Source organism: Apteryx rowi, unplaced genomic scaffold (genome assembly GCF_003343035.1).
Source record: "Apteryx rowi isolate R43461 unplaced genomic scaffold, aptRow1 scaffold_596, whole genome shotgun sequence".
In the NCBI taxonomy this organism is placed as follows: Eukaryota; Metazoa; Chordata; class Aves; order Apterygiformes; family Apterygidae; genus Apteryx; species Apteryx rowi.
In genome coordinates, this window is record NW_020450867.1 from 122856 (window position 1) to 147580 (window position 24725).

General features: G+C 41.6%; 1 protein-coding gene across 1 annotated transcript in view; it reads right to left on the reverse strand.

The window, feature by feature from the left end:
* F13A1 (coagulation factor XIII A chain) overlaps positions 1 to 24725 on the reverse strand; it is a 61127-nt gene that overhangs the window by 14574 nt on the left and 21828 nt on the right. Inside the window, exons 5-11 of the mRNA XM_026082861.1 lie at positions 20767 to 20885; positions 14998 to 15105; positions 12110 to 12284; positions 8315 to 8453; positions 2225 to 2328; positions 1307 to 1395; positions 191 to 344 (exon numbers count right to left, since the gene is read on the reverse strand). Coding sequence (XP_025938646.1) covers positions 191 to 344; positions 1307 to 1395; positions 2225 to 2328; positions 8315 to 8453; positions 12110 to 12284; positions 14998 to 15105; positions 20767 to 20885 — 888 coding nt within the window. The remainder of the gene's footprint in view (positions 1 to 190; positions 345 to 1306; positions 1396 to 2224; positions 2329 to 8314; positions 8454 to 12109; positions 12285 to 14997; positions 15106 to 20766; positions 20886 to 24725) is intronic.

The window sequence follows — 24725 nt, forward strand, 5'->3', positions numbered from 1 at the left end:
AGCATTTCTGAGTAGCAAACAAAGCTTGTGTTCTGCAGTGTTTTTGGGTGGAGTTAGAAATAGAGTTTCAGAGGGCACTTTGGAAGCTTTTCATGCAGCTCCTTCAGTGCCAGAAGTCTGTAAATACACAGTGTAGGATCTGTTTGTGGTAAATCTACCTCAGTGAGGTCTCCACACCACTTTGGGTTACCTTCTTGGAACTTGTACTCCTCAGTGATGTCCATCATTCCATCACCACCAATTTCCTTGGTCACAATCAACTTCCCAATGTGGGTCATATCAATTTTTTCAATCACTTGGGCTCCACTTTTTTCCATTCTTGAGTAAACAATATCACTATTTACCTATAAAATTAAATAAAAAAGGACTGAGTTAAGAGGAGGGAGAGAGTGGAAGGAAAGCCAGTGTATCTCCCCTGGAAACAATGATATCTCAACTCAAAGTCCCACTAATTTCTCCCATTGAAATCCCATGTTTAAAATTAGGCATATGCTAAAATAAGAACTAGATACATTTTGCTATTTTCAAGTTCAGAACACAAAGCCAGTGCAAACATGGGCAGGCAGGAGAAATATTGTTCAGACTTGGGGAGCATATTTATACATTCCTTGCATCAAAGAGCTTCATGTCATACAGAGGGGAATGCTTCATAGAGTAMATATCTGTTTTTTGTCTCTTCTGTCCTAAGCTATATACAGTTCAATTTGAGAGAGACTTGTTCCACACCTGCTGCAATTCTGGGCACACCAGCTCTGGTGGTGCAAGAGGTTAACAACCCCAGGCTTGGCCCTCTCCCTTCTTGTGGAGGTCTTTCTCTCTGAGATCTGTCAGTTAAATTGCTCACATCAGCACTTCCTGACCCACTGCAGCCAAAATGAATGCAGTGAGCAAAGACCTCTTTAAAATCACCCCATCCATTTTGACTGAAACAAGCAAGGGACCTAATGTGACCAGTTTAACTGGCAAGCCTGAGAAGGAAGTAACAGCCAACAAGGGGTGAAGTTAAGCAGCTACAGGTAGTGACTCTGCTGCCAGCATAGCTGAAATCTGGGAAGGATATAGAGCCTGAAGCTTGATATGATGCAGAACAGCTTTTCCTGCTGATTACACTGGTGAGCAGAGACTAGAGGAACCTCTATCACGCCTACTGGCCTGCACATCACAATAYGATTATAAGATTTGTCTCTGACATAGTGTATACAGGAAATAACACTGCAGTCCATAAATTGCAGTGGAGCCCTTTCTTCTGTTTCACCTATATTCCCACTGATGTCATTCAACGCACTAAAATTTTTCAGGTATGTACCTCAGCAAAGACAAAAGGAGCATCAAACTGGAAGCAAATGTGACCATGTTTAATGGCTTGAACTGAAGCTGGGCCACATCTGTACATACCTGTGGGGAGAAGAGAGGAAAAGTAAGAGAATGACTAATTTTTGTAATTAAAAATATATAAAAATGTTATACTTTCTCACAGAAAAAAAAAAAAATCTTGGGTTTTGGTGAGCCCTTTCAATAGTTTATAGGAATTCTTGACCAAGAAGTTAAAAGTTTCATTTCCATTGACAGCCTGCTAAACCACACAGCCTCAGGTCTGAAGCTACCTAACAGTTTGGTACCTAACGACACTGCAAATTCTGGTGTAAGCCTCAAGTGCTTGATATGCAGTTAAAGCTGGTTTTGGTTAAAACTGATCATTTTGGGAGGGCTCATTTTGACCATGGATATAGAAACATCTTACTGCAAATCTGCTAAAACCGTCCTTTAAGAACTGGAAAACTAAGGACTGGGAAGAAACAGGAGTGGATTTTCACTATTTCTCTCTTGTCTGGAGCCTGCCCAGGCAGTTTAATGAGGGCTCCAAAACCTGGCTGACATATAATGGAAGACAAATCCTTTGATCAGGCTCATGCACAGGTTCTCTAAAAAATATGCAAGCTGTCTTTTGGCAAGGAGACTACATCTCTTCTTCACCTAACAGGGCCCTCCTCATGCAGAATTTTGTGTTCATGCCTCATGATCAGTGGCATAATAAGGACAGATCTATTTTATATCTCAGAACAACTCAGGAGAAGGCCCCCCCCACAAAGGTCAATGTGGTTATCTCATACAAGAGGTTGTCACAGGCCATGTACTGGCCCTAGCTCACCTATCATCAACTCTTCATTTGCCAAAAAGAACCAAAGCATTGGAAAGAGAGATAAGGAGCATCAAGCAATGTTACCGTCGCTAGTTTCTTGGGGTGTCCCATCAACAACCTGCCATCCTCCAAAACCAACAGGAAGATCAGGTCTGGACATCCAAGCTTCATTCCAACAATGATAGTTCCTTATCAGGAGATGAGACCATAAAATTAAATTCTTGGAATGTAGCAAAAAAAAATAAAACAAACCTGTGTCTTTATGGACCACTATTGTTTCAATAACCACATTTGCCAATTTAGGGGTGAAGAAGTCTCTTCTTTGTAAAGAATAGGCTTTCAGATCCAACAGTTTCATTTCTGTTAAAACCTGAAGGCCCAAATCCTTCATTGTAGTTCCTTGATTGCAAGTTGAGGAAGCTTTATGATTCCTCTGCTGTGCGATGAAGCAAATGTCTCTGAGAAGAGCTTCCAGTGCTTGGAGATTGTTGGGGTACATGAAGAGATACAAAATCCCTCTTAAGCCAGCCATGTCCCTAAAAGGGGTATGTGGTGAGAGGGCCACAGTCTTTTCTATCAGTGGAGAACACCTCAAACTCAATGTACCCACTGAGGCAAGCTTTGAATCTTTTTCAAGCCATTGAAGATTGGTCTGCTTCACACCTAGTACAACTGAAGCTTTGGCACCTTTGGTACCTTGTTTTCATGTCTCAAAACAAACATGCTTACCTGGTTTCTATTAAAAGAGGCACATACTGATTGATGAAATGACCCTCCATAAGCTTTATAAAAATATCCTCATTGCAGATTCCTTACAAAGGCTTTCCAGTCTCCCATACCAATGAGGAGGTCAGATCTCCTAGAATATACAACTTTCCATGAAACCCACCCTAAGACCACCGTGGGCCAAGTGCTGCCTTTGGGACCCAGAACAGTATGCTGAAAGGTGTATTTATCTGAGTGGTTAACCTATGCACTCAGGCTTGCAATGCCCTCACCTGGCTGGATGCTCTGGAAAAAGAAAAAAAAAAACACTTCAGGGTCATCTCATTTACAAACTGCCCAGAATTTTTCAGAGCATTTCTGAGATAAGCAGAAAAGATGGATCTTGTAACTCTTCTTGAAATATTATCAGCACTCAAGGGAAAGCATAAACAAGGAAGAAAGATCATCTAAGAAGAGGGTCTCGCAGCAAAGTCAGCAAAGTGTTTAAATTTCATTACTGCAAAAGAGAATCGAAGGAAGGAGTAGAGAAAAGGGCAATTTTGCTTGCAAATTATATATATCCCGCAGCAGATGTGAATAAAATTACATCTGTGTAAGCCACTGATACAGCCCTAGTACATGCAATGATATTAACAACCAAAATGGGGATTGTTAAACTCTGACCATTTCATTAATAATAGGTGAAAACCAGTCGTGGAGCAGTCAGAAGGATTTGAGGCTTGTCTAACAAGACATTTCAAAGTGGAAATGAAAGCTCGGATCAGGGAAAAGCTTGTCAGTTAGGCGAGTTAATGAAGCAGCACTGCAGAAAAGGAATTATTCAAGGAAAATGACGCACACTCAGAGAATTTTTTATGCTGCTGAGAGTAGTCGATGCTGAATCATGCTCRCAGAGCTTTGCTGAGGGCTACCAGAGAATTGGGATGCACTTTATGGCAGGTGGGTTTTTGAAAGTTGTTATGCCAACATGTGAGAGAGACAATCCCTGCCCTGAAGCGCTCACTGGTTCACTTTGAATCAAACTCAGATGTGTCATTGGCTTTGTGTTCTGCAGAAGAGCAACCTGAAGAGCAGGCAAGAGTGAAGGATGATAAAATTAAGGGGGGATAACAATGGCAAAAATGACAGCTTTGCTTCAATCCTGTAATTAGATAATGCAATATCTTATTTTTCTATATTCACTCTGGGGGACAGGGCCTTTCTTCCTGGTTTATATTTGTACGGTGTTGGGTGCAATGGGATGGGTATTTCTTTAGATGCCATGCAAATAATAAATATGCCTAACAGATGGGGAGATATTGTATGCGAATGGGAAGAAAGATATGGATTGTTCTATGTGGGCTTTAGGGAGAGGAGAATGAGAGGATCATTTCCCTCTCCAAAATGTAGCAGAAACTTCTCTCTGATAGAAGTGAGCACAGCTGAGGACCTGGCTCCGTAGCCATAATTTGTTAACCTGAATTGTGTAGTTCTTGTATTCTACAGCAAGCCTGAGACATTAAGGAAAGCAAGAATGGCGATACCGATCAATGTAGCGACCATTAAATATTTACAGAGATAATTACGAACAGACTAAACAAAGTGATGGGTAAATTAATAAAAGATGACCAGGTGGGGTTTATGCCTGGAAGACAATTTAAGAAGGGTATTTCATATTGCTTATGAGACAGGCACATGCTGGAACCAGCTGCTGCCCTTTCATTAGCTAATGAGCTTGGGCATTGGGATTGAGAGAGACACTGATAACATTAGGAGAAATGTGAGTTGGAAGCGAATGGGAGGGCAGAGGGCTYAGAAGGGCTTGCTCTGCAGGCCTGGACATGGATGAACCCACCTGGGGCCTGCTGACTTCAAGCAAGCTTCTGCTGAGTTACTGACGTCGGTCTGCTCAGCCCTCACAGTAGGAGCTAGTCTTAATTTCCATCCAAGAGAAATATTCCTTAAGTATTTTATATCATCAGTAAGAAAGACAAGGAGGACAAAGTAAGGGGACAGAGCCAGTACTGATGGGCCCAAATCCAGCCAGCTTTATAAAAATAACTTTTGCAAAGTCTGTGTAATTTTGTATATGTGTTTTGTTGTTGTTATTGTTTCCTACCCTGAGGGAGAAAATGCTCTTTAATAAAAATAAATAAATGTCAGATAGCATTCAGAGGGAGCCCCACACTCAGAGATTGATTGGACTAAAAATCCTGGCTCCAAGTATCCCTGAAGTCTGAGGGTATTTGAAATCTGAAGACTGAACAGCTCCAGCAGTTCAAGGCAATAGAAATGATATATTAATAAAGAAAAAGAGCTCTGCATCCAGTTTGCAGGAAATTATAAACAAAAGTGAGAAATACATTTAAAAAATCATTATAAATACCTTGAACTTGTCCTCTTAAAAAAATAGAAAGGAAAGCAGCATTAAAAATAAAGTCAAGGTTAAGACACAAGTCAGTTAAGGTCTGCATGTGGACTACTGTGGAGTGTTACAGAGAAATGTTGAAAAAGGACACAGAGGAGAAATGAAAAGAGGTGTATGATATATTAACTTATGCCCAAAGGGTTATGTGCACCATGTACTAATAAATACACCAGGAGGATAAAAGGATGAACAAGAGACTTGAAAAAGTAATCAAGCCAAAGAAAAGTGAACATAGCATGGGAGGGTGAGATGCCAGTTCTTCAGCTGATGTGAAGTTGCATATGGATTTCAGTGGAGCAAGGACCATTTGGGAATCTGTCCCTGCCCCAGACAAACAGAAAAATACAGGATTGAATTGAGAAGCATTGGGAAATAGCTGGGAAATGGAGAAGTGGGAAAGTAAAACAAAATGCCAAAAGTGGGTAAGACCTGTTTCCTGGATCAGGTTAGGTGAAGGGGAAGGGAAGAAATGATGAGACAGTGAAAAGTCTGAAGTACTGCAGTGATCCATTACTGGGCATACATGGTCTGAACAATGAGGCATCCATTAGTTAAATTGTGTTTCACATCAGTGATAAGCAGAGGTGGTTTCTGCAGAGTGATTGTTTCTTTACATCTGAGCCACAGATGGATCAGCCCCATGGAGCTATGCTGTTGTTCTGATGTCACATAGACCAGATGCAGCTTAGCAAGCTGGGAACCCCCAAGGATCCTGAGAGGAGGGAACAAGGCAAATACTAGGACCACARCCCTGGATTTTGGAAGAGCAGGCTTTGGCACATTCAGGGACCTGCTTGGAAGAATCCCATGGGATATGGTCCTGGAGAGAAGAGGGGCTCAGAAAAGCTGGTTAGTTTATCACCTTTCTCCAAGATCAAGAAGGGTCCATCCCAACAAGCAGGAAATCAAGCAAAAGTGGCATGAGGCCTGCATGGATGAACAAGGAGCTCCTGACTAATCTCAAACATAAAAAGAAAGTGTAAAAGAGGTGGAAGCAGTGACAGATGACTCCAGAGGAATATAGAGACTCCAGCATGCAGGGATGGGGTTAGGAAAGCGAAAGCTCATCTGGAGTTGAGTATGGTGAGGCATGAGAGGGGCAACAAGAAAGGCTTCAACATGTCTATCAGCTGCAAAAGGAAGATCAGGTATAATGTGGGCCTGCTGTTGAATGGGGCAGGGAACCAGCTGACAAAGGACATGGAAAAGGCTGAGGTACTTGATGTCTTCTTCAGCTTGTTTTTTTCTACTAAAAGCAGTGGATGTTGTTCATCTTTAATACCATCTCCCATATGACCTTATCAGCAAACTGATGAAGAATGGACAAGCTAAGCAGACAGTGAGGTGGACTGAAAACTGCCTAAACTGCAGGACTCTAAAGGTTGTGATCAGTGGCATGGTCCAGCTGGAGGCCAGTCAGTAGTGGTGTACCCCAAGGGTCAATACCGGGGCCAAAGCTATTTAACTTCTTCATTAAAGACCTGGATGTTGGGACAGAGTGCACCCTCAGCAAGTTTTCAGATAATGGAAAACTGGGAGGAGTGGCTGATACACCAGAGGGTAGTGCTGCCATTCAGAGGGATGGCAACAGGCTGGAGAAATGGGCAGAGAGGAACTTTATGAAGTTCAATAAAGGGAAATGTCAAGTTCTGCCCCTGCAGAGGAATATCCCCATGCACCAGTATGGGCTGGGGGCCAACCAGCTGGAAAACAGCTTTGGAGAGAAGGACCTGGGGATCCTGGTGGACAAGAAGTTGACCATGAGACAACAATGGGCCTTGGTGGCAAAGAAGGCCAACAGCCTCTTGGGCTACATTAGGAAGGGCATCACCAGCAGGTGGAGGGAAGTGGTCTTTACCCTCTGCTTAGCCCTGGTGAGCTCAAATCTGGAGTGCTGTGTCCAGTTCTGGGCTCCCCAGTACAGGAGACATGGACTTACTGGAGTGAGTCCAGCAAAGGGCCACAGAGATGATGAAGGGAGTGGAGCATCTGTCATTTGAGGAGAGGCTGACAGAGCTGGGATTGTTAAGCCTGGAAAAGAAAAGGCTCAGGGGAGATCTTATCCATGTGTATAAATACCTGATGGTGGAGGTAAAGAAGACAGAGTCAGGCTTTGCTCAGTGGTTCCCAGTGACAGGACAAGAGACAATGGCACGTATTGAAATACAGGAAATTCCATTTAAACATAAGAAAAAAACTTCTTTATTGTGAGAGTGGTCAAATGCTGAAACAGGTTGCCCAGAGAGGCTGTGTAGTCTTCATCCCCAGAGATATTCAAAATCTGATTAGACACAACCCTGAGCAATCTGCTCTAGTCAACCCTACTTTGATCAAGGGGATTGGACAGGAGAATCTCCAGAGGCCTCCTCCCACCTAAACTATTCTGTGATTCTGTGATTCAGGTTTCAAAAAATTTAAATTAACCTAGCTGTTTTTCTTAGAAACTCACATAGACTCTAAAGTTTGACTCCTTCCCCTTTGGTAACAGGTTACAGAAATCACAGGTTACAGCAACAGGTTCAGTCATCCACAGAATGGATTTATTTCCGTTTTAATATAAAGACTTCTAGAGATTAAGTTGTTAATGAAACATGCTGATGAGCAGGTATGCTGATGAGGTGAAGGTATTATTGACACAAATCAGGCATATTAACACTGAATAGGACAAGTATCTCCTAAATATGGGAGGTCAGGTACAGAGGTCACATTCAATAYTTCACCCTGAGGAGGAGAGGCTTGAAGCCCAATAACCCACACATAATTTCTGCTGAACAGAGCATGAAATCAATATATGTGCTACTCTTCTCATGCCAGACAGGAGACTGTAAAAGTTTGAGGAGAAAGTTACAGAACTGTCTTCTGCAAAATAATATATAGAGTCTATTTCTTGCTTCCTAGGGGGGGTTAAGTTTATAAATCTGATGATAGTATTTCAGTAACTTGTATGATACCTTGGCTTTTTTTGTTTTCAGCTGAACTGGATTATTTTTAAATGGATTATTTGAAAAGTAATCTGACACAGGAAAACTAGGAAAACTCACCAGATGGAGTCTTTTGTAGTTTTGGTGTCCACTTTCCCTTCTTCATCCAGAAATAAATCTAACTGTAAATTGGCATTGTTATCATGGGCAGAAGAATAGTTGGTAATGACTCTTGCAGGTATCCCCAAGCACCTCAGAACTGTGACAAAGAGAAAAGTGTAATGAGAAGGACAAATATTAGGAGATTGTGCTCACTCATAGATGACAGGATGAGTGGAGAGAAATTATTTATAATTAGAATAGAACAGGAAAAAACTCAATCACTTCAATCTGCAAAATTCCTCCTGTCTGCCTTTAATATACCCTATCTGGTCCCAAAATGATCAGCTTTCAAGATATGTAATAGTATAATGGCTTAACCTATGTCTTCATCCTCTGGCTTGCTGGAAGCAACAGATTACCAATAGTTTTAGAATAGTCTTTCATAGCGGCCATACTGTAGCTTTCAGGGCAAGTCTGGGTTGAATGGGCCCACTACATGATCAAACATGGTATAAAGAAAAATAACTTTGATCTTCCAAGAAACGTGAAATACATTAGGTCTTCTAGCACCAGTAAACCAGGACTGTGCTAAAATGAAGATGATTAGAATTTTCCTGTTTAACAGTTGCCATCAGAAGGGATCTGGAGAACACAAAGAACAAAGCAGAAACTGACTGATAACAGGGGGGAAACTGCATTATTTGCAAGTGAAACAGAGACAGAGAGTCTGAACAAAATGCACTGCACAATTTGTATCGATTGCTAAGTAATAGTGCTTTGGAGTCAATAGTTCCTTCTAATAAGGGATCTTAAGAGGAGAATCCAACCCCCCTCACCTCCAAAATCTCAGAACATCACAATGTAGCTGATAACTCTTCTCCCCATTCAACACATGGTAAAGTTGAGAAGTGTGGAAAAGCTATGGCTACTTCTGAAGTACAGTGGTGTATCACTGGCCTTCTGCATTTGTGGTGCACTCTGAGTGATAGAAACAGACATGGAGCATGGCCCCTAGGGGAGAGTAGGGCTGCGGGGTGAGACATCAGCTCAGCTTGTCCAGATGAAATATTTTCTCTCTCAGCCAAAAAAGTTCCTCCTTTTTGATTTAAGAGCCGACAAGGTTCTGCTGAAAGCAGAGGGTTTGGAGGAAAAAGAAGATATTTTAGTTGAAAATCCTATTCAAAAATAGTTCTGAGGCTGCAATGTTGAGCAGCCCTTCCTAGTACTGCTGGGTTTTGTATATTCATTAGTGTCACTACTGTGACTCCCTCAAAAAAGTATTCATTCATTCATTCCAAGTTACTGGATGACAAATTACCTGGATGCATCCAATACCATATGTACCTATTGATTAAACTTAATTCAAACGTCCTCCCAGGCTTCCAGCACATGAGCCATCAGGGCTCATTGAAAATAATTTGTCTGACAATTTCAAGATTAATGACCATTTTTCAGAATGTTTTAGCATTTTTAACAGATGACTATCCAGAGTGCACAACGTAGTAACCTTGGAAAGCTGAATTGGTCACAATGATAAAACACTGGCAGCTGCAAAAGACTCAAAATACAACTCAAAACAATCYTTTTAGTTCAGCATGCCTGTCCAGCCCTTTGCTRTCCTCTCTTTGGAGTAGACAGCAGTCAGACATGGAAGAAGCTATGTACTAGATTAGCCACTGGATGGTATTTTAATTTCATAATGTTCAACAACATCATACTTCAACAAACCTTGCAGTACTATGTGCTGGATCTCTTACTTGACTAAATTAGTCAGCAAACTGAGTCTAATTCTGCTCCAGATAAATGTGCCTTTCTATTTAACACTGTAGGCCCCAAGCCTCTGCTGCATTGCTCCAGTTTTACAGTGGCCTACAAGCAAAATAATGCATAGTAGTGAGTCAGGGTCAGTGACAGGGGAAAGGTAGGAGAACTGGTATGTGTTTTTGTGATCTAGAAAAGGACAAATGAAGCCACTGGTAGAGAAAACCTAGTGGTTGGGGGAAGCCAGTATAAAGAACTGAATCTATGAGAGACATTTGCAAGGATCTTTTCAAACCTGTTGCATTTTGCAGAGATTCTAGAGGGTCAAGTACAGACCATAYGACCTCAGAGAGAGGAAAGTAGATGTCTCTCCAGTTTCTTGGATGTGGGTTATTGCTGATTATCCGATGGCCAAGAACAGTGAACTATTTAATGTGTGGAAGGATAAAACTCCTACCAGCTCCTCCTGATCGAAAACATGAACCTCTCCAGACATATGAAAGGAAAGCAAAGAAACCTGAAAGCAGAAAAGCCTGTAGCTGTGAGAAGTTTGTGCCACAGGAAGGCTAGATGGTCAGAATAGAGCTTTGTTTCTGAGATTCTTGCTGTTTTGAATAGCTTTTGAACCATCTCAGGTAGCCAAAACAAGTTATGAAATTCTTTAATCCAGATTGGAAGAAAATCATGCACAGAATGAAATATTTGTGTGCAGAATGGCCAAAAATAAAGTGAAAATGTAGAGATGTCCAAGGTTGCCTGAAGGTGAAGAACCAGCCTTGTAACATGGCATTAATTATGCAATTTCCATGTTTGCTGCAGGAGATGAGTGATAAACATCCTTCAGTTTTGTTAGAAGTATAATGTTATTCCTCGAGAGGGTAATACATGTGACAGTGTTGAGCAAGATGGAAAGGGGAAAGGGTTCATGGAGAGATTTTCTATAATTTTCTCCTCATGACTTAAATACAATGACCAAAGCTTAGACCTTCAGCTGTGTCTGAAAAGTACCTAATGCGAATTAGGCTCCAAGTCTGCAGAAATGCCTACTATGCCCCCCTGGTCCTAGGCTGATCTGCACACACACACCCTCCCCCGCCCCAATTTGATGAGTTTTAAATGTCCATGGGGAGATCATTTAGGCATAAGAAAGACACTTTTTTTTAGTGTCAATTCAGCTTCTGCTATTGGCCATTGTCATAAGCGTAGGAACTGCTTGGCTGACTCTGCATTGACAAAGGACACTTTACACAAGCATTGCTTCCAATGCCTGGTCCTCGCTATCTGAATAATGCACAGCTTTTACACTATCAGAGTCTTTCTTGACTGCTAATACTCTGTGGTGTGTCCCAGTATATAAGCAGTGTTCATTTGGGATGATGCTGTTAGCAAGCGCTAGATAATAGCAAATTAAGACCCATCCAACACTGCTCTCCCTGCTGGGTTTTCAAACCCGCAATGCCTCTTCTGCTGCAGCATTGAAACTCTRGTTCAAACAAGTGTGTTTAGACTTAATCTTGTAGTGCAACACAATTCATACACCAGGCCAGCATTTTTGTCATCATTCTGACTCATAAATTCCAAAGAAATTGTTGATAGTGCTCAGTAGGTAGTGCCAGGAACAATCCTTGATATGTGAGTTTTAAGCCTCTCCGGAGCAGAGACACCATCACGTATGTCATACTGGGCAATAGTTTCATGTTGCAGATTTGGATAACAAGCCTCCTGTTCATCTCAGGTTTCCTAAGAGAAATGTGGAGCCTGCTGCGAGACTGGCTTTTTCTCTCCCAACCCCAAACTTACCCTCTGTGACTCAATGAATATATTTTACTGAATAAATAGTTAACAAATTCGTGTGGAAGAGCAGCCAAAGTGAAGGAGATGCCAAAAGTTTATTTAAAGCATGTCTATTTTAGCCATGCATTTTTAAGTATCTCTACTATTTACTCCTGAACATCACAGAGCCAGGAAGTATTTTAGTTAGTTTAACCTGAAAGCTCTCTCTATTATGTAAGAACTGCATAGCAGAGTGGAGCCTTTCTCACTAATACTTACATGTGTTGAAGACACCAGCAAAGACCCAGCACTGACCATATCTCACTGGTTGTTTAGAACTGTAATATTCCAAGAGAATGTCCACACTTCCCGTCCAGGCTGAAGGTGCGACCCCGTAAGTGTAGGTATTGTCCCAGGATCCAGCAATCACGCCACTGTCATCCCTGGAATTGATCTAAAGACAAAGGAAATGAACATTATGGATGTCAGAGCCTGAATAATGAAGAGCTCTTTAACCTAGCAGACAAAGATATGATGGGAGAGACCAAATATAGCCAAGTTTAGGCTAGAAATAAGACAGAAGTGTTTAATTATGAAGTTAAGAGATGAATAGAACAATCTTGCGAAGGGCCTTGGTGGATATTCCGTCACTGAACAATTTTAATCAAGGTCAGATGCTTGAAAATAATGGTGAAATTAAATCACCACACTGAGTATCCATGTTGCCAGTTTAGTAAGTTTTATTAACGCTAAACACATTCACTGTTAAGTATTTTTAATAAACATGATCACTAATAGACTGAAAAGCAAGCCTCAGAAAAGTTAAACCGGATTCTTTCCCAACATTGTTTTTCTATCACCATCCATTCAGAGATTTTAATAAAATCACTCCTGATTTACAGTGGATTTACAGTGATTACAGGCCACTGTTATTTTTAGAGTAGAATCTAATTTCTTCAGTCCAGCACATATGAAACAAGAAGAAATTTGCTGTGTAAGTTTTCCCTTCGTAAGATTATACAAAGTGTGGAGTTTTGCTGACTAATGACTAAACTGATAGGCATTAACGAGCAATACATCTCCTAGCTGCAATTTGAACCAAACCAGTTGAGGCTGTGCAAAAAGCTCATTCACTCTGTACCTTTTAATTTGGTTAAAGTGGAACAGCTACACACCAGCCAAATAAATCATAATTCTCATTTAAAAGCTTTTGACTGGATTAACTACTGTTTTATAATTAGAAAATCGACTTCCTGTGAACCCTAGGACTGAATAAAGATAGGTATTCGGAGACATAACCAAAGGGTTAAGGGGTTGTACCCATCTCACTGCTGTGGGAAGCATTCCAAGAAAAGAGGCACTTCAAGGACAGGACAGCATTTGATCTTTAATCTGTGCTACAGATCATTGCCCAAAGGCTCTCCTCTGGCTGCAAAGAGAGGACAAATGGAACAACTCTACCTGCCGTGCAATGTCAGGAAGCCTCAGAAGGATCCCAGCATGGGGGCACTGGCCCCCTCTGGGAGTGCATGTTCCTCTCAGACACACTCAGCTGCACTTTGTGGCATTTTGAGGGAGAAGGAGAGCCCTGGTCCTCTTTGAGTTACCTTGCGCTACTGGCCAGCCACACACCAGCTTCCCAAAAGCCAAAACACTGATGGTGGATCCAAGGAAGAATGCGGACAGGATGTAGGCACCTCTTCATCTCTTGTTCCTGAGGTCCAGATTTCAGATGGACAAAGCTCGCATCCTCCTACAGCTTAACCTTACAGATTACTAAAGTCCACCTACTCCTGGATTTCCAGTGGTGAACTTCTTCATCTTCCTAAAGTAGTTGAGTGCCTCAAAATCTAACTAACATCTAAGGCCTTTTAGGGTTCATAAAGTGTGTTCTTCTGCCTATGGGGCTTTGAGGGTCCCTTCTGGTAGGTGTTTTCTGTCCAAAGCTACCACATGTCCAACACAAAAATGCTTGAAGGGACCTTTTTTGTCTACTGGTCCAGTGATTAATGCAGCCGTCCAGATTGTAAAAGAACCACATTCAATTCTTACCTCTGTCCCAATGGATCTGAAGCCACATTTCTAATGCCTAGGATGAAAGAACTAACTAGAAAGTTACAGGAAAAACAGAAGGGGGGGGGCTCTCAATCCTTGCTGAAGCTGTTCTATTTAACATGGTGTTGTACAAAAATCAGCATGTGACACTGTCTGAGAGGAGGGAGATCCAGCTTCAATATCATCTAAGACAGAGAGCTCATTCTCTTACAGCCTGGGCAAGTGCTGTAACAGGCGGGTTAAAGGCTCATCCATCTTCAGCAGCCTAGTTTTGTGGAGACTATTTTAGTGACTGGACTCAGAGAGCAGCTAACGACACTAGCTCAATGACTAGGGTACTCTTCTGGGAAGTAGACGGCACGAGCTGAAAGCTCCATAAGGCAGAGGAGCACACTGAACCTCTGTCTTCCACAGTCTGGATGAGTCTTCCAGCCTGAATAATAGGGACAGGGCTGCTGTGGWACCCACTGCATGATGCCTGGTGTCCAACACTAGGAAAGAATGGAGGTTTGGGAAGCTGTCTCCTTACTCTTTGCTTGTGGTTATTTTAGGTGCTTCCATGTTGAATGCAGTGAGTTTTGAGGTTCCCATTTTTAAGAGCAGAGCTCTTGTGCCTTGTGTGCCTTGTTCTGGGAGCTAAGGTGTCTCGGGTGGATGCCTCTGAGTTCAACTGGGCCGTCAGAGGCTTATAAATCAGATACAGTGACACCCAGCCTTGCAATATCTTAAGACTTCTTTGGGGTTAGTGCTGGAGTCCATGTTGTCTCTTAATTCGCTGTCCCAAGTTTTATCTATCATGCTATCTCACCAGCCATGGAAGGAATAGCTTTATCAGTTATCTCAGCTCAGACCACAGTGTCACAGGAATGCTATCATGCCCGGAAGTGCAGTGTGTAAAAGTGGCTTTCCTATCAGTGAGGTACCACTCTCAGAAAAAGGCAGTGGGCTGACATTAGGATTTAATCCTTAGTGGAGTGAGACCTGAGAGCTCAGAATGGACAATTGATCTGGCAGATGTTAGTGTGAGCATATCAGGGCATGAGGGCCATTTAAACCAGCCTGGCTTTGAATCAAGAGTCACTTCTGACACATCTTAGGCATCTATATCATACCACTGCAGAGGCAACACGGCAAATTTTGACTGGGTTTCCACGCCCAGAGAGCTCCAGTTCTGCCTTGTCCATCAAGAATAGGCAAGCATCCAGAATGTTTTCTTCAAACTAGATAAAAGGAAAGAGAGAGAAAGAGAAACATAGGGAAAGTTGAGTCACTGTTTATTCTGGAAAGCAAAGACAAAATTATTGTTCATTGTTGTTATAGTAACTGATCAGCTTCAAAATTAGCTGATCTAGTCAAGTTAAATTTCTTTGTTTAAAAATACAATTTTCTTCTAGAATATTCATCCCTATTTAACAAAAAAAAGTGAGGTACTGTGAGAGAAAAGAAAATGTCATTTTCAATTCAGTCTCTGTCTGTGTTCGAGAAGGTTAAAATGGCAAAACAGCCTTTCTGACAGGACATAAAATTTTACGTGACAACAAGAATATAATAGGAAGATATTATAATAATAACTACAAGAAGCTAGTCTGCTCACTAAGGGCTTAACGTCCTTCACAGATTCCTGACCTGATAACTTCAGAGGACCTCTCTGACACAGCCAGTGCAGTGCTGAGAAGTTGACCGATAAATGGTTTGCCAAAGTTAATTTAAAGAGTCTGTATTTTAAAATAAATTTTAAATATGTTTAAAATTGACAAGCCAAAAGCTGCTTGTATGGATTAATCCTGGTCTAAGAAACATAGACATCAAAAAATGCCAAGTGACCTAAAGTAGTCTTCTTCAAAAATAGAGTAAAAAGGTACAGTTTCTTCGATCCAGCATGAACAAGCACAGGAATGAATTGAGGGCAGAGGTGCCTAAATAGACCAGAAACCATTGTCACAGAACTTGCCCTGTGATATATTTCATTTTCCTTAGGAGAAATTGCATAGCAAAGGAAAATTCCTCTGTCCCCTGGAAAATGGTAGGAGACAGGGAAACGCACATTAATAAAACAAATGTCTTCTACATACACTGAAAACAGAATGTTATATTAACTTTCTAGGCTGTGATGGAAACTCTGCTGGGCTCTTCCCTTACCATGTTACAATAGGAAGGCTTTAAGTTCTACATATGCAACCATTTCTTAAAGATATGATTCATACTAACATGATTTTTGCTCTCATGCTGAGCTGAAACTAAAGCTGGATTGATTTTGTAACTGTCTCCAGCCTGGCTCAAGGCTTCTCAGCAGCTGAGGGTGATCCAAGTTTTGCGTCCTGAAGAAAGATGGCCAGAGGCTAGGACAAGCTGCTGCTTCACCGGCCTGGGGAAAGGCAGAGGGGGAGGAAGGGTAAGGCCTGGGAGCCAAAAGGAGAGCTCTGAAGAGTTGCGACTGTGGCCGTGGGAAAGCCAGGAGGGTCAGGGTGACTTCCTGGTGAGCCCACGCACCCCTCGGCCTCTCTCCTATAGGCAGCAGCCAAGCTCTGGCAAAAGCAAAGATGGCAGAGGAGTCACCRTTGTTTCATCACTCTTGGTCATCTCCTGTCCAGGGAAAGCACTCTTTTTTGCCTCTGCCTAGAGCTGATCTGCCACTCACTGCTTAGGGCACTGACATGCAATGGACGCAAGCATCCTCCCAGGCAGCACACCTTATCTTCATCCTGCTCCTTGGCTCTGTCATCCACACATGCATTACATTAATTTCTCCGGAGCAGAAGTTCACTAGTAAGTAACATCTTATTGTCTCATTGAGCAAAATTTAATTCTTGTTGTTTGGGCAAGTAGGGAAAAAGGGGTTGGTGTTTCCCAGGGAAACGACTCCTAGTATTGTATCATCCCTGAGAAGCTGAATAATTGCACTGTGGACTCTCCAGTCCACTCCAGTGGTATGTGATTCARATAAACTCAGGTGAATGACTGCATTGTGGAGATCCTGCCTCCTAAGGAAAATCCTCACAACAGATTATGTAAACCTCGGCCCCTCATACCCATATCCTGCTTCAAGTTCACTTTTCTTCAGGCCTGGCCCAGTGATTTATCACTTTCACCAGGATCAAAATCTGCTTTCTGCACTTCAGGTCATCAGCAGTGTCTAACACCTGAGTTAAATCAATAAGAAGTTTACCCTGCAAATTAGATTTTACTCATCTACAGTTTACGAGACACTGTCAATCTGGCCAGCATGTACAGAAAGAGTAAGAAAGAAAGAAATTGCTGTCAGTGTTGTTGCCTTCCACCTTAACATTTACAGAATGACATGAATGCCTGTGAAATAACTGGATTAACAGGAGAGATATAGGAGAAGCTGTTAAGCCTAGACGCCTTACAGTACCACAGTAGCGTAGGGGACAGAGTAGACATAATACAGCCTAAAGACAGTTTGGCCCTTCTTCACTGTCTGGTGTTTCACAAACTCTAAAGCAAACTAAATCAGTTTCCAGGTCTCAATCCTGGTGTGAAAATACTATCTTTAAGGAGGTGGACTAGAAATATAGCACAYGTAAGGCTAAACACCCTTGAAATGTAAGAAGAACCAGAGTAGTGGTACACAGCCAGGATATATGAGTGAACTTGAGCAAGGCAGTATAAAGCATGCATTGTCTGCTTGACATAGCTAAAATGGAAATAAATAAATTGGATTCAGGACCAAGAAACTTTGGCAGAGCCACCTGGAAAAGACTGCAAATGGAAAAAAAGGCATAAGAAAATACATAGGCAAAGAGGTTTGTTCTGTTTGCACACAAATTTGCATTGGTTATATAGCAATAGTCAGACTGGTCCTCAGTGAGCATTCTCCTTCACACTAACCTTTTTCTAACAGGTGACCTTTAAAACCATTTAAATCAAAACAAGAGGGGCTCAACATCTTTTGCACCAGCTAAATTAGGGCCATATTTTGTGTAGTCAGTTGCAAGCAGATGTGATCTTGCTCTGCCTGTGGTCTGATCTGACCAAATGCACATGCCATAAAATTACATTTGCACTGTAGGCTACGRAGCTAACACAGCTTAGCACGTGGACATGAGCCAACTCAAGACAGCAATGAGAACTCTACTGGCCACCTGTTTAATTTTATTTTTCTCACAAAAGAAAAAAAAAATGAAATGATCAATATAACATCCAGCTTGTGACATTTCTTAACTAGAGAATTCTTCTGTGCCTAGATTTCTTCTAAAGCCAAATTTCCCCTGAATCCCCTTTGGGCTTTCCTGAGTGACTGGCAATTTACACATTCTAGGAAGAAAGGAATCACAGTCAYGTTACAAGGAACACTTCCAGCCTATTCATTACAGCCATGTTTCATTTGGTCTGTTATTTTTTCTTCTTAGGTCCACTTTTCTTGCCTTCCTTCCTTCTCAAATTGATGACACTCATTGAAGGCAGCAGTTGCAAGACACATGTCCCATTAGTAACCCAGTTTTGAACTGTACTTCCCTTTTTAATTTACAGCCTGCATTAAAGCTTTCAGCTGTCATTGTTCTAAGCATTTTTCTAGTCTAAGAATATTACTGTGCATTAGGAAAGAATAATGGTATAGTTTTTCCCAGCCTATCTGTATTTCTGTATATAACCATGTACCTTAAACCTCTATGACTATATGTGACCTAATGCTTTTTACTTACACTATTGTACAGGGCTTTATGCATACATACAATACACATACATGTATGATATACCTGTAAAACAGGCCTTGCTGCTAGCACTTTCATCCACTCACACAAATGTTCTTAGTCCTTAACATCCAGGATTGCTGACTTCCCTCAGAAAATGAGTTAGATGAATGTTTTCAATGGCTGGGATTTGGCTGGGTAAGATAGGAGCATCATGTCCTCCACCTAACTGAAAGTGAGGGAACTAGGAGGTGGCTTGTTTGTCCATTGCTCTGCGCTTCGAGATGTCTGTTACACCCATAAAAAATGAATGATCCCATTAAAACTCTTGGCTTGTGGTCCCCTTAGATGTACCTGCCACACTCAGTTTGCACACAGGCAAGTGATAACAAAAGGTGCACAACAGCATGGGGGGAAATCAGGACCTCCAAGTGCAAACAAAATTGGAATGAAAGCACATAACAAAGGGATATGGAACAGTCCTAATATCTCAGACAGAACTATCTCCTAATAAAAGCAAATAGATAATGCAGTTTCTCAAGGGAAGGTTGGTTTTTGTGTCAGGAAAGGGCCAGATTTGCAGAATATAAGCACCTCAGTCCACGTCACCATAGACCATAAATTTAATGTCATAGGGCATAAATCCTTCAGCTGGTTTAAGCAGCACCTTCCACCTCCAGCCACTGATTCGCTCTGTCTCTCTCTCCTCCTTACATCTGTCACAGAGTGAATCCCAAATCTAGGAACTGAGCAAGCTGAAAAATAAGCCAGCAAGAAAAAAAATCAAGGAGATCCTTATTCAGCTAGGTCAGCTCTCCAGTCTGATTCATTGCATAGCTCCACAAACACTTGCACGGGGAAGGAAGRACCAGGAGGGGGCATTTTTGGTCAACTTAAATGCACACCCAGCCTTGGCCTCAGGTTATGGTTCCACATCCCTTTATCTCACAGGCACCTCCAGCTTATGGAATTGCCCCCCTGCACACCTACCTTATTTAAGGTTTTTTTAACTCTGAGAGGTTCACAGTCTGAGCCCACAAACAAATGTGCTGACACAACCAAAGGAAGGGTGCAGAGGCGGGAACTCCCTAAGGCAGTGCTGCTGCAGGGAAAAAGATGAAATTGTACCCTTAAATAAGGAAACAAGAGAGATGTGAGTTCAAAGAGCTCTCCAGCGCAAGCACACTGGCAATCCCTCCAGCACAAGCTTTGAGATTGTCTTTAGCTGAGGGACAGAAAGCAAAGCAAGAAGGTCTGCTCTGAGAGGCCATGTCTGAGAGGTGCAGGGAAAACTGGATGGATCCATTACGTAGCATTAAGAAAATACCTCAACAATTTCTTAATTACTCTGTTATGAAAAAAAGTAGGTGAGGTGAGATGAGTCCAACAGCTGTCAATTGGTGMCCCCTGAATGACAGTTAGGGTGACCTTAACTCATTTTGATATTGTTCTTAAACGCCTGTCTGTTTCCCATTCCCATACCATAGCTTAACTCTTTCATCCAGCAGGGATTTTCAAGCTGTTGAGTGCTTACAAATAGATTGCAGTAAAATAGGCAAGCAGCAAGTGTTTGATGCTGTTGAAAGCAGCAGATCTAAGTGCATCAATACCGCACTTCAGCCTGATGGGGTGAGTTTCCCACCAGGCTGCAGAAGGTCGCTGGAGCCTGAGGGTATCAAGTCCAGACAGTGCAGGAAGAAATTCCACCCTCTGTCACTGTGGTGAGGAAATTTCAAACTGTGGGACTAAATCACAGTTTGTCACAGGAACCCTGTGACAAGCTGACCCACAAGAATATGAGAATTATTTCTGCCAAGTTGCTAGAACTAAAAAGAAGAGTCAAAAAGGAAAACAACCTATTGCTGTGGGAGAAAAAAAATCTCTTCTCTTTCATCAAATAGGCTTGATCCTGAAGAAGCAATAACATGGCAGCAGAAGTACTGCTGCATTGTAGAAACATCAGCTAATGATCGTAACTTTCAACAGGCAGCCTCTTAGTATTTCAAATGAGCCCCTAAAACAAGATCTTTAAATATTAGATGTTATGAAATTACTTTTCTGGATTAGGTATACACCCACTTCACACAATTTTAAAATTATGCCCCTTGTGCTTCTCAGGTAGACACCAATAACGCACTCCAGAGCCCACAGTCTCAACCACAATCTGATGTCAATTAAATTTACTTGCTGTCCTACTGGGACCAGCCAGTGAAATTCTAAATAGCTCACCTGACCATAACTCCAGCTTCTTAATTTTATATCATTGACGTCTCCATGGAAAATCACACCAACATCATTCAGGACATATTCTTCTCTTTCCTTCTCATCATCCAGAAATACGGTATCCTCTGTGTCAGTTTATCCAAAACAAACATTAACACAGCCACTTAGTTTTTATATAGGACAGATAAAAAACTTAGCATATAATGTAGTTATATTTAATGAAAAGTGCCTCTCATCCAGGAAACAAAGTATTTTTTGATTCAACACAGTACAAATATAAAGAGATTGTGACCCCAGTTAGAAATACGATACATGGCTTAAAGGCATGCAAGATGCAAAAATGCTGACAAGTCCTGACTGTTTTCTCAGGATCTGTAAAGCATGATTAAAATGTCACATCTTATCAAGGATTTTATGATTACTGTGTACCACTGATTTAAAAGTTGGAGCACCATGACGCAATTCTGCATCCATACAAACAGATCAAAGAACAATTTCAAGCCTGTTAATGTTAATGGAAAACAACCCAAGATAAGAGATTTAAAGAAAAATCTGTATTGCATTAAAAAATGGAATACAGTTTTTAGAGGGTATTAACAGAAGGTTTGCTTTTTATATATGTAAATTATTGAATGTACTGCCCCTCCCCCATGTAGCTTGACTGACCAGCTAATATAAGGTGATATTTGACTGTCCAGGTGAAAACTGGAAGAAATTGAGGAGATTATCAAAATATATGCAAAGGATGTATCCTAGATTTGTCTTGTTAAGGTGCTCGCAGGTAAGTACGAAGCAGATCATGATTTTGTGACACTAAAACAGTAGGGGATTTCTTCTCTGTGCCAGCGTTAATAGTCTGAGACTAAAAGATACAGCTTAACTTGTAATAATTTGTGAATTAATTAATTTGGGGAAATCAGTAATGTGGCACCAGACAGCAAATTAAAGGGAAGCAATAACCTGTGATAGCATGATACGAGCAAGTATGAAACTACCACTCTCCATTACCATAGTGGATTTCTTCAGCACCCCACTACAAATCACTAGAGGGTCATTTCACTTTTAAAAGTCTATTGATTTGCTCTGTTCTGTTGAAATGCAAATTCAATTTGTGCTTCCTTGTAAATCTCATCTTTAAAAAAAGCTTCTTCATGTGCCCATAGAATTGCAGTTTGGATGGAAATAAGGCAAAATCTGTACCCTCCTAAAAACCAATGGCCAAACTCACACTGATTTCAGCTAAGTTAGGGTTTTTTCAGTCTATACACCTGACTGTGCCAGAAGTTCTATTTTCTCTGAAGATCTATTAATATCAATATATCTATACATACAGTAGGGATTATGCATCAATATATAACATACAACCTTTACACTGGAGTGCAAGGAGATGATACAGAGGAAGTGAGAGGCCTTCATCGCATTTAAGATCAGGACTTTCCCTTGTACTTTCGTCAGTGTYGCTGTGTGGCCAAAATAGTTCTTTTCCCCTCAGTGTGACTGATTTTGCTGACTCGGACACCCCAGTTTTTCTCCTCTCCTCCTTTTTTCTCCCAGTGCTCCTGGGACAGCCACATTCAACTTTATTTAATCCAGCTGTGAATGTGCTTCTATTTCAGTGCTTTCTGGTTCTCTCTCTCTCCCTTCCCTATAGGCCAACAGCCAGGCAGGTACCACAGCAGAGCCTGGTTCCCGCAAGGAGATGGAATAAGGCAGGCAGGGAAAAACAACTGTCAGTTCTATTTTCCTGACATTTTTGAAAAGTTTTTTGTTTGTTTGTTTTCATCTTTAGAAAGTTTTGTATAGCTCCAACTACCAGGAAAGTGCTTAGGTAGGGGCACAAGACTACATCAGCATCAGAGCAAACGGAGAAGCAGCAGGTTTTACTTTTTTTTTTGCTAAGGCATGCAGGTTTGAGACCCGCTCTTGCATTCTACAGAGTGGTGGTATTCACTCCGCTTCTAACAGCTGGGTCATAAAGAAGTTTATAAACCTATTACTACCTATGACCTTGTCGACTTGCATCCAGCCCCAAAGTGGAGGATAATGGGTTTATCAGAGGCTACCAGGTGACAGAGAGAGAACAGTAAAACCTGAGAGTGAATCAAAAAGCTGCAGTGATTTATGCTAGCAGGGCATAATCTCATATTTAGGTAACAGTGACTTTTTTGAGGTCTAAAGTTCCAGCTCTGAACAAATTCTGCATAACATTCTGCCAAAAAAGTTGCAGATTTTACAAATCATGTAGGCTGTTTGATAAGGAGGGATGTGCATAATCTGATGATTGAACAATTATAAATATTTACTCACCGAGTTTTGGATTTTATTAAAGCACATCTGTACAAATAAGTACAGAGAACACATTCAAAGGAAGAGAGCTCACATCTCCTGTGTAGTTATGCATTCAGTGGAGTGCATGCACATGCTTTCTTGACAGCTGTTGTTCCCTTTCAGGGATTAAAAATATCAATATTGATCTGGTTGATATCAATTGAGATGCTTACATTATTTCAAGACCATGTGACCTTTGCTAAATCAGATAAAAATTGATTAAGTTCTCTGTCAATTATTTTTAAATATTTGTGTTTTTTGATAACGCAAAAAGGGCCTCTGTGTTTCACAGAGAAGCCAGCTGCTTTGATTTTTGACAGCTTTCACTACCCCTGAGACTGTTTAGAAGAAAACACAAGGCATTTATGACTACTTTGATGCTAAGCATGCTGTACGTAGTACAACTCCTAATTATTTTGTGCAAGTGGAGACTCACATTTGACAAACAGAATTCCGTGGAAATGTGCTGGGTTTGTTTGTTCTTTTTCTCTAGCAGTTTAAGGTTTTTTACTCACTTGTTTTATCCTGGGAGATTACTAAGACACTAGCAATGCTACAAAGAGGCAGATTAGCCTCTATGCTTCTCTGTTTGAAGATGGGTAAGGTAAAAATACATTTCACGAGAAGACAGTACTGCAGCTAAGGAAACCCACTGCACACAGGCTCCTTATAAAAGAGGTAGGAAGTGTAGAGAAACCCCTTCTCTCTGGGGAAGTGAGCAGGGGACAGGAAGGGCACAGGGGTCCTTCCCCAATACGGAGGGAACGGGGGAACCCCCTTCCCCAGCACAGCCACTAGCCAGAGCTGGAAACGTTTCCTCATGCACACAGTGAGCACTGAGCTTGGCATCACCAGTGGATGGGAAGGTGGAGGCGGCAGGCTTATCCGGCGCACCCAGCTTCCCTTGACTGTGCTCCCATGGGAGCTGAGGAGTCTCAGCAGCATCCCTGGGCTTCACTGGAGCAAGAGAGCTCCCAGCGCTCTTGCTGGGAGGGTGCAACACTGTGGCAAGTGCGGAGCTGCAGTAGTTAAGTTCAGATATCTACAAAATTGACTCCTCTCAGGATCAAGCTCAGTATGCTTCTCTGCAGCTCTTAGCACTTATCTGCATTAATGTAGCAAGGGTATGAAGCTCTGTGTGAATATCACCCACATGAAATCTATGACATAAGAGATCAAATTTAAGCTTTTGCTACGAACGCCAGAAARTGTTATCGGGCCAAAATTGGATTCCTGATCTCTCATAAGAGGAGGCCAAATTCAACCCCATGCTAATAATCATCAAACTATATTAGGACATTGGAAGGACATAAACTAAAGAATTGTGCAGCTGGGTCTATAAAGCAATATATTTAATAGCTTAAATATAATGCACTTCGCAGAAGGTTTGGGTGAATGAAATGCATGCCTTCTCAGCCCATGGAGTCTGCAGCTTATCAGATACAACATGCATGGCCACCTGTGAGAAAGCCACAAAAGGCAATACAAGGTCTTCTCCTGATAGGTGCAGTGCGTTCCCAAGCAGAAAGCTACTGGGGCACAGCACCTCTTTGGAAAAAGCTCACAGTATCCAGAGCAAAGACGACATCCTCTGCTTTCTTGTAGTCCAACATCACTAAAAGTTCCATTAAATTTCA